Genomic DNA, 10887 nt, shown 5'->3' with positions numbered 1-10887 from the left:
ATGCTAAAGATTGTCGAGATTTGATAGAAGCCATTAATCATTCAAAAGCCTTTATCCTTCACTGCCTTCAGCCCTCATAAATATTCTTTTATCTATACAAATCATACAAAAATCATTCAATCACTTCGAAATTATCCTGCTTATAAGTTTTACTCAGGTAGGCCTAATGTATAATTTCCCACCTGAATGTTGCACGTATAACAATTATAATTAAACTTTCCTCTTCAATTTCATTATTTTAAAAACTGTAATAACTTAAGTCACTAACATACATCCACCCCTATGAAATTATATTTTACACAAAGATGTACAAATTAAATGTCGACGAAATTTATTTCTTGAAAGAAGTTTTCACGTGTTGTCTGAGAATATAATAATAATAATAATAATGAAACATTTTTCATTCTGTTTCTCAAAACACTTTTTTACTGATAACTTTATTTTCACAATTCGCAACTATTATTTAAGCTATCTTCAAAATGTTTTTTTTTCTCCCTCATTTATTTCAAAGCACGTCAAATTAGATAATTCTTTCTTTTTGTTAGTTTTTATGGATAATTAAGATTTTCGTTGCTTCAAATTTTATTGCAATATCTTGAAAGCATGCATGATAACGTTATTCAAATTAAAAACATTTGTTACGTAACACGATCTTTATGAGATTTTTTCTTTTTGTCTTCTTACCGGAATGTTCGTTTACGGTGTAAAACATTACTTATTACTTGTATCTGGTAATAAGATTCTTTTGATCAAAAACGTCTTTATGACAGAAATCTTTATGGAAATCCACAATCTAGAGAAACCTATAATTTTCATCATATGTTTTGTTTGAAATTTTGAATATCTAAAAAATAGAAACATTTTAGTTTACCCATCAAAATCTAACGGCAGGTTTCGAAAAATGAGACTCTTGTTCCGGTGTATTTAATTTGTAGTTGCTCATCTGTCAGAAAAGATAGCTTCATAACCCAGATATACGACAAAACGTAAAATGTTATAACAAACTGTGAAAAAAAATGTTCTGATTTGAATTATAATTCAATATTTGAAACTTAAATGATAGCGATGTATGGTTAAACAAACACACCATAAAATCCAAATGCTGATAGGTTACAATAAAATATAATTATGAAGTCTGGATAAATAAATCATATAACTGATGTTACCATCCTGTTTACTGACCGACAAATCACCCAGTATTGTCTGTTTGTAATTTTCTAAATAATAAGTTTTAACTGTTTGAAATATAAAACTCATATTTTGCGTTTCAATAAGCGTGTTGGTCTCTAACTAAAGTCCATAGAGTTCAGATCACTCTATCAGTTATTTCCTCTAACAAAATAATAATAATAATTCAAATTTGTTCAGTGGGAGCGTTATAAGGTGCAGTCATTCCCACTATTCGTCAGTAAAAGAGAAGTCCAAGAGTTAGCGGTGTGTGGTGTTGACTAGCTACCTTCCTTCTAGTTTGTCACTGCTAAATTAAGGACGGCTAACGCAGATAGCACTCATGTATTTTTACGTGAAATTCAGACCAGTTACCTTATAATTTTTATTTTATTTTATATTGTTTTTAAATGTTGTGAAAAATCAGAAAAATATTATACTTCACCATAAGATGTAGAATATTTTCAACAATATCTTCACCGAAGTCAGCTTTGATGCAGTTGTATAGTATACATTATATGGATGTAAATTAAATCGACTTGTCTGAAAATTTCGCTCACATAACTTATATCTTACCTCTGCTCAGGATAACGTGTATAAATATATTCAAGTCTCAGTTACATGACTTTTCAAATATATGTATATGCTGAAAGTTTTATTAACAAATAATTGTCAGTAAAAAAAGAGTATTTATGGTCAAAAGTAAAAATATTTATCAATTCATATGCATCTAGTTTCTGTCTCATTTTATAACATTTTACATTCAGTCTCAAACTGGACTTATACTCTCAAAACTCCTTTAAGCAAAAAATGATAATAATTTTCCAGAAATAATACCCTCTCATTGTTGTGTTTGATTATAGTTCATGGGAACTCAGTATCTCTGACATCAAAAATAATGTTATTTAATACCAAGCAAAAATAAAGTTGAAATACTACTCGATTTACAGTACAAAATGCAGGTAATACTAATGAAACAATTGAACATTATGCATTTTTCCTGTTATCATATGGATCATATTTCTACTATTCTTTTTATGCATATGTGTTGGCTAATCTTTTCGTTTCCTTTATGCATTTTAATCTACTATTTGTTCGTGCACTAATACCATACAATGACCCCAAATAAAACTTTACTTTGTTGCATTCTTGGTTTACAGTTTTTGTTGAGTCAATTTATAATTCAAAATAGTATTTTTTTTTTAATATTTACTTTGATTGTATTTTTTTTTTGTGATTTAATTCACGTGAGTTCAAGTGCTTTTTCGGAAGTGTAGCCTGTCTAATGTCATATTGTTAACTATCTTACCGGAATGTAGCCTATCTTACATCACATTGTTAAATTAGTTCGTAGAAGAATAGTCTTTTGGGCGTCATATTATTCGAATATTTTTCCATAACTGAAAACGTCTGACATCATTATTGTTGAAATTCGTTTCTGGATTTGTAATTTGCCTAACATCATCTTGTAAATATAAAACGATAAAAACCCTATAACCCGAGCCCTTTCTTAAGAGTAAACTGAAGAAGAAAGGTTCACTCTTCAAAAGCGCTCGGGTTGTAGGGTTCTTGAACCTACGTGTTTTTCTGACATATTGAAATCATCTTGTTAAGGTACTTTTCCGGGGGATGTAATCTCTTTAAAATTATATTGTTAATGGAATTAGTTTAATACAATGCCAACTGTTGCTCTGACATGAAGCACTGTCATAAATTACATATAAGAGTTATGATGTGCAGATGTTTTTTTTTTAACTCCTTATTTCTTTGTTATGCATAATAGAATTGGTCATATTTTTAACAATTTCCTTTCTAATGATGTAGGCCCTGCTAACTGTTTCGTTTTATTCTATATAGTTCTTATACCCTCCACGAGTCTAAGTATCAATAATGATTTTGAGTAAAGATCCTCTTGTCTTTGTAAATGATCCTTGCACATTTGAGCCTTTCACCATCTTCTGTGTCTTCAAATTCTGTGACTCCTGTGTATGTATTTGGAAAGTTTTAGTTCAATCACCGGTTTTCTCGGAACGGTACAATTTTTTGGGTCTCTTTCTACATTTCAGCGTGGACTGTGATGATTTCAATAGCTGTGTTTCTATTTTGTCCAACGCCCATACTTATTGCTGTTTTGAGAGAATGGTGAAATGTTTAAGTAAAGATTGCAGTTACTATGAGCGTTTAGTCGCTGTTTTTGGTACACAATGGTCACTGTCTACTTTTGATGGCCAACCATGTTGGATTATTTTATTTAATGCTACAGAAGTTGGCTACTCCAAGAGAAGTAACCCTTATAAGTGTGTAGGTTGAGGTACCCGAAAAGAAAACATAAGGACAATATGTTCTGCATGTTTAGCGTCGCCAAGTGACTAAAAAGTTTGGGAACTTAAAAAGAAAAACATCTGTAGATAGAAAGCAGACAAAATATTCACGATCACGGCGAAATACAGTCCACAATCAGAGAAAACGGAAAATAAAAAAAAACAATATCTGTTGATAGAAAATAGACAAAATACGTTAACGATTATGGCGAATTACGGTCTACAGATATGGAGAACAGAAAAGAAGAAAACATCTGTAGATCGTAAATAGACAAAATACGTTCATAATCGCTGCATATTTCAGGCTACAGTCACGGGGAATAGAAAATAAATAACAGAACATGTGTGGATCGAAAACAGTAAAATATTCACGATCATGGCGAAATACAGTCAACAACCAGGGAGAACGGAAAGTAAAAAACAAAAACAACTAACTCCTGTAGTTCTAAAATAGACAAAATATTCACGATCTTGGCGAAATACAGTCAACAATCACGGAGAACGGAAACTAAAGAAGAAAACGTGTGTAGATCGAAAACAAAATACATTCATGAAAACGGCGAATTACAGTTTACAGTCGCGAAGAAAAGAAAGGAATTCTTGATCATGAAGCATCAATAATCATTACGCAAGGAAATTAATTCATAAAGTACAAAAAAATAAAATCGCCCAATCACAGGTCATAGAAGCCCCCCGCGCACCTGTTTTTATATGTCCCAATTGTGTTATTACCGCAGTTCTTAGCTCCATATTAACTACTGATAAAAAGCATATAAGAATTGTTAAAACTAGAACATTTCCCGTGAAACCCTCTTTGATATAACTAGCTACCCTCACCAACAGTGCATACTATATGTTAATGCGTATCACAAATTAGGATTTGGGCCATTCACAAATGTATGAAGCATGCAAAAATATTAATATATTGTGCTGTCGTGTTGAATACCAGACAGTATATTTTGACTTTAGGAGAAACGTGTTCTGTACGCTACGATGGGCGACATTGCCTCTTTATAACATTGGTGTTCGATCATTTTTTGTCTGGTGTTTACTAGGTTTACTTAATACTCCCACCTATATACTATGCAAAAGGCTTTGTAGGTTGTATTGCGCAGATAACAAACACTGTTAAACTGCGCATATATAGATATATGTTTTTTAAAGTTTAGCTGTCACATGGGATTAATCCTTTTAATACTTAAACTGCTGAACTCCATAACATTCAGTTCTGAGGTTATCTCACTGAAAACAGCCTATTTGAAACAAATTATTAAACTACTATTAAATGAAAACTTTTACGCTTCCTAAGGTTCTTATCCTTGGGAACATCACCACTTCATAGTAATGTTTGGTCAACAGACAAACACGCAGCCAAGCGATATCAAAATAATTGAAGAATTAGGGTATTTCAAACAGATAATGTCGTATATGCCGGTATAGCACTTAACGAGAAATATGTTTAAGACTTTCTGAAAACGCTATTTCTATACAGAAAGAGCATTTTAACTTACTGTAATTACGCAGTCTCAACAGGACCTTTTCTCTTTGACAAATTGAAACGTGTTTTTAGCCGTATTTCTGTGGAACAAAGAGGTGGGTAGTATTTTTTTAGTGAACGTGAAACTAGTATATAAAAATAACACAATCAATAATCCACACTGTAGGAGCTGTAGGCTTGAAGAGAAAATGACTTACTAGCTAGAAATCTCTTCTTAATTCATGCTTATTTTTGAAACCTGTATATGAGTTGGCTAAAACGTCTTCTGATAATGATTTAGATTTTAGTTGTATAATATCTTCAGGAACATTCAACCAGTCGTTTTTTCGGTTTGTGTTTTCTATCAATACCTATTTGTTTCTTATTTTCTTTTTTCAGCCTCCCAGTGGCACAGCGGTATGTCTGCGGATTTATACCACTAGAAACCGGGTTTCGATACCCGTGGAAGGCAGAGCACAGATAGCCCATTGTGTAGCTTTGTGCTTAACTAGAAACAAACAAACGAATGGTTCTTCTTTCCGAATTTATGACACACACCTGGGTGCTTATGTAAAATTGCAGCCGTAAGAGAAATAAACTCAAAATTAAGGTTTACGTCCACTATAACGGAGCAACGTTAGACTGAAGATGACACGTGCAAATTTCGAAAGATGAACAGTTTGGTGGGTTGGTCGTTTTCTGGTTTTGGTATTTTAGCAATGGTTTCTTGCCTTGTTTTGGGGCTTGGTGGGTAAAGAAACAAAGGAAAGTGGGTGACAATAATGTTTTAAAGTGAAACTGTCGGTCATTGTTGATTTTTTAGCGTGCATATTTGTATTATGCCTATTTGTTACCTTGGTCATCACTACACGTAGAGTCTACCGACTCTGTGATAAACTTGGTGTTGGTCTGTTATAGTGGATGTAAACCTTATTTCAGACTACTTTACACGGTATTGTTTATTTTTCTACTATTCAAATCGAATTCCTCATCAGACACATTACATACTTTAATGTTAGATCTTCTTTCTTTTTTCTGTGTGTGTGTGTGTGTGTGAATAAGTTTATTATGTAAAAAGCACTCTCTTCGTATTAAAAATTTAGTAATCAAAATACAAGAGTTATTGATTCATCATTTGCTAAACAATTTCGGGAGGAGTTGTTTGTTTGTTTGTGATTAAGTACAAAGCTACACAATGGGCTATCTGTGCTCTGCCCACCACGGGTATCGAAACCCAGATTCTAGCGTTGTAAGTCCGCAGACATACCGCTGTGCCGCTGGGGGGCTTTGAGAGGACTCTACTCGTACTTTGTATACTTACGTTTCTAAAAGCATTCATCACACTCCAACATACACCTGTCTCAGTGATAGCGTGGCACACTCAGAACACAGAAATATTTATTTAAATAGGATTAAAATGCGCGGAATACACACACACACACATGGGTAATATAACATGCTTTCAATCTTCATAGATATTTTACCTGCTATTTGCATATTTAATAAAAATACATTATATACTTGAACTTCCTTAAAACCCTTCAAGTAAACATTAAAATCTGCCATTAAACTTCCTTGAGTCTTCTGTTTGCATAACAAAATTTGCTGAACCAATCACGTCTGATGTTGCTATCGGTTTACACGAGATTCCACGCGCAGCTCGCGCGTGTATGTCGTCAAAGGTGGTGGTTCTTGTTGTTTGCTTTTACATTTCTTATTGCATGCTTAAAGTCTTTAGAGAATTTAAGTATTTTATATAAGAATTAAACGTACCCTCAATTTTCAGCAACCTTTAAAAGCTAGAAGCTGCTTTACCTGTTTGAGAAGGAAAGCGAACGTTGATACTGATTCCAAATTATTTTAATGCTACAAAATACTTCATTGAACCAAAATCTATATGAGTCTTTCTCGTGTTTTGAGAACCGGTCAAGTCATTGCATTTATGTTTAAATGATTAATTGTATCTTTCCTTTATTGGCAATATAACAGTTGGAACATTAATAATAGAACTATGCATTCGGTTCATGCTACCGAGATACTTCTATAAAATAAGCAGGATCAGCAGTGACAAATAGTTTATTATAAATTATCCATGATTGTTCTTATTGAAACAGTTTATTAAGTAAAATTGTTAATATTTCGATTTCGCCGTCTTGGTCTCCTACGAAGTTTGTCGATTGTCAGTCGAGCGAAAGCCTTCTTATAATCATTGCTGTTTAGAGCGTAAATAAAGGGGTTGATGGCAGAATTTACCCATCCTAACCAGACGAGGCAGGAGTCTAAAATTTGAGGTATATGGCAATCGAAACAGAAAGGTTTGATAATGTACAGGGTGAAAAAAGGGAGCCAACACACAATGAAACCTCCAACGACCACAGAAAGTGATTTCGCCACACGTCGCTCCCGCTGAAAAGCTGCTTGTTCGTAGCCCTGTCTTCTTCTAACTGTGTCTTCTCTTACTCCAGATCTGCTCTTAACGCCGCGGTATGAGCAGCTTCTGTCTCTCCACCTGGTGGTAGAGAATCGTGATGTTATTCTAAAATTGCTCCCGTTGGTAGCTCGATTGCAGGCAGATCTGGTAAGATATGATTTACTTGACATTGAAATCGACTTAGGTAACGTATGGTTCCCAGCAGGTTTGTCATATATTGTTCGTTGATCTTTCCCGTTACAGAAGGGCTCCGTTAGAGCATATACTTCATTCTTTTCTTCTGATGTAGGCTGCATTGGGTCATCTTCAGTTTCATAAGTTAGCTTGGGAGCATCACTATTGTCCCCCGATCCCTTCTGAAGGGAGGTCTTGACTTCTGTGGTCAGTACTGTCTCTCTTCTACGAGCAACTGCAAATATTCTCCAATAAACATAGACCATGACCAGCGCGGGAATATAAAACGACCCCAGAGCAGAATATACAACGTAGCCCTTGTTGCTATTGTACGCACATTCAGTGGCATTCTGCCGACCAGGGTCATGCCAGCCAAAAATGGGAGGGCACGTAATTAGTGCTGACATGACCCAAACTCCACATATCATAACTACAGCTAATCTGGAATTTCGTTTAACTACGTAAGACATAGGAGATGTTATGGCGAAATAACGGTCTAAACTGATACAACAAAGGTTAAGAATAGATGCAGTACATAATAACACGTCCATAGAAATCCAGAACTCACAAACTACTCTTCCTAAGGGCCAGGAGTGATGAACTTCTTGGATTACTGCTAGAGGAAGGACGAGTAGACCCACCAAGAGGTCAGCCACTGCAAGTGACACCACAAAATAATTAGTAATAGTGCGCATTCGACGCGTTGTAGCAACAGCCGCAATAACCAAAGTGTTGCCTACTAAAGTCAAGACAATTAACACAGATAGAGCAGTAATTACTGAAGCTTGTGACATTTATATTCTGTTTTCAGAATGGTCAGATTACCAGCTTTTCGGTATTACCCTATCTTCTTCTTAACTTTTCTTCTTCAAAGAAAATTTTCAGCCACTGAAGATAGGCATATATTATTGGAACTTGTGTTATTATTAGTATTCTTTCTTTGTTGTTTTGGGTTCAGTTAATGATTACTTTAACACCAGTCTTCTTAAAGGGTTTGTTTGGAAACATTATGTCCAAAATGAAGTCTTCTGGCTGAAATATAAATGATATTTAATTTTAAGTCCCAGAAAGATCCTAAATCTTCTCAAATAAAGTTTCTCATTTTTATGAGTGACATTAAACTTTTTTTATAATCTTGTAAATATTGCATGTACAATCTGGATAAGTAAACATTGAAAATGAACTTAAAGATTCATAATTTCAATACAGTTTAAATGTCAATAATTTTAACTTATTTCTTCTAATTAATGACATATTATTTCAATAATCTTTTATATTAACCTCACTGAATTACAGGCGAAATTTAGTTAATGCAAGTTTCGAACCTGATAATTTTAAAGTTATGGCTAGCTGATAACATAAATTATTTCTAATTTGTTGTACCGCTATCGCATATTATTAATATGAATGACTGAAAAAATACACCGATACTTTCAAAAGAAGACTTGCTAAAATCATAGGTTGCGATATTTTCGAACTCATCTTTAAAAACTTATAAAAATATAATTGGAATATGAAATATAATCATATGCAGTCGAACTATAGAAGTCTGTTTGTAAACACATGAGTTATAATAAAAATCAGAGAAAAAAAAGAGTCAGCAACTCAGTACGTTCATTCTTTATAGAGTGTAGCTAAACTGGAAATATAGTTCATGCCAAATAGGTGTGTTTGTGTTTTTTTAACTGGTATGATAAAACCTCATCATCAGATTTCTTCTTGGATAATATCATCCATTAGATTGTAAGTTTGAAAAAGCTTGATGAATTACATAGTCCTGCTTAATCCAATCACAAAATGATTCAGTTTATCTCTCTTAAGTTAGCAATGAAGGTGCATTTGTGGCTCAATCGTTTAGTAAGTATACGATATATAAGGATTGTTAATGCGTAGAAAGATCATTTGAACATGATGTATAAACATGCACCAATTTTCATTATGTACCAACTTTTGACTTTTGTTCAATTAAGTAAATGACAGCTGTTTTAAAAAACAAATGAGGAAATGTTGTATTTGTTCGAAAAAATATCAGATCCCTCTTGCTGTGATGCAAGTTAATTTTAAAGAAGTTTGTTTGTTTGTTGGAAGGTAAGCACAAAGCAACACAATGGGCTATCTGTGCTCTGCTCACCACGGGTATCGAAACCCGGATTCTAGCGTTGTAAATCCGCAGAAATACCGCTATGCAACTAGGGGAAATTTCAAAGAATATTTGTTCTCATCAAATATGTCCAAAATTATAATAAATGTACATATTTGAGAATTTGGCTAGTTCTAGCTGAAAACAAAACAATTCTTGGTATCACAATACTTGAACAGTTTCAAATACGGACCTGTTACTGTCTTTTCGAAGCAACCAAAATGTCCTTGTTAATAATAAAACATTAATACTGTGTAAACAAATAAATACAAAGTTACAAAAACTGTAAAAACTGTTTAGAGAACTGTTTAAGATTATAAATTAAATTTGAGTAGGCACAAATATAAAAATAATCTGATATATAATCTATACAGCTGACTTAACTGCATAACACACACATTATGTTTCATGTATTTCAAAAATTAGATGATTGTACGATTCCTTTAATAATGTTATTTTGTTTATAGGATGGAAACAAGTAAGATTAAACCGTAAGTAAAACTTACACAAACTTTTAACAACATTAAGTAAATACATTGACATTTCTAACCAAAAATTGGAAGACTTCGGAAGACGCTTACCTATTGCCAGGACATTCAAAAGGTATTTGTAGAATGGAATAAGATGGAGACTAAAATAACTGGGTTTTTCTTAAACAAGATATGAGTATGTCTTCCACTCTAGTGTTTATTAAATCACACGGAAAAATCTTCACCTTAGAAATATCCTATTTTTTGTTCTTTTAGTCTTCTACCTTCAGACAAGTGGAATTCTTTTTCACTCACGTATTTCTACGGATATAATACGTGTTTATTCTGTCTCAGTGCAAATGTCGATCTATCTTTCTTTACTAGACACACGTCAATGAGCCCCTGATGAAGCTTTTGTCCACGAAGAAAGATATTTACCAGCTCGTAACGAGTGCATTGCATACATCGGGAGACGACAAACCTGCCCTCTTTTGGTCAAACCTTTGATCTAATCAATACCGTCAAACTGGTCATTTTTATAGTGAACCATCTGATGGCGAGTATATCACCCCAGTTAGGAGATTTGCCGCATTTTTAATCTAATATATCATTTCAAAACTAACACAAAAATTAGTAAAGAACTGATTTCTCTCTGTTCAAAGTAAGACATCATGTAAAGTTTAACGAACTATAGATGTTTCCATTAA

General features: G+C 33.4%; 1 protein-coding gene across 1 annotated transcript; it reads right to left on the bottom strand.

Annotated features, from left to right (window-relative positions):
• Window positions 1-6749: 6749 nt before the first annotated feature.
• On the bottom strand, window positions 6750-10544 carry LOC106469197 (probable G-protein coupled receptor No18). The gene is made up of 2 exons (XM_013929664.2): window positions 10292-10544; window positions 6750-8602 (listed from the first exon to the last, which is right to left on the bottom strand). The coding sequence occupies exon 2, from the start codon at window positions 8362-8364 to the stop codon at window positions 7084-7086; it is 1281 nt and encodes a 426-aa protein (XP_013785118.1). The 5' UTR covers window positions 8365-8602; window positions 10292-10544; the 3' UTR covers window positions 6750-7083.
• Window positions 10545-10887: the final 343 nt, after the last annotated feature.

The sequence above is a fragment of the Limulus polyphemus genome, unplaced genomic scaffold (assembly GCF_000517525.1).
Source record: "Limulus polyphemus unplaced genomic scaffold, Limulus_polyphemus-2.1.2 Scaffold3351, whole genome shotgun sequence".
In the NCBI taxonomy this organism is placed as follows: domain Eukaryota; kingdom Metazoa; phylum Arthropoda; class Merostomata; order Xiphosura; family Limulidae; genus Limulus; species Limulus polyphemus.
The sequence above is the reverse complement of the archived record's forward strand: the minus strand, read 5'-3'. Positions and strand labels throughout refer to the sequence as shown.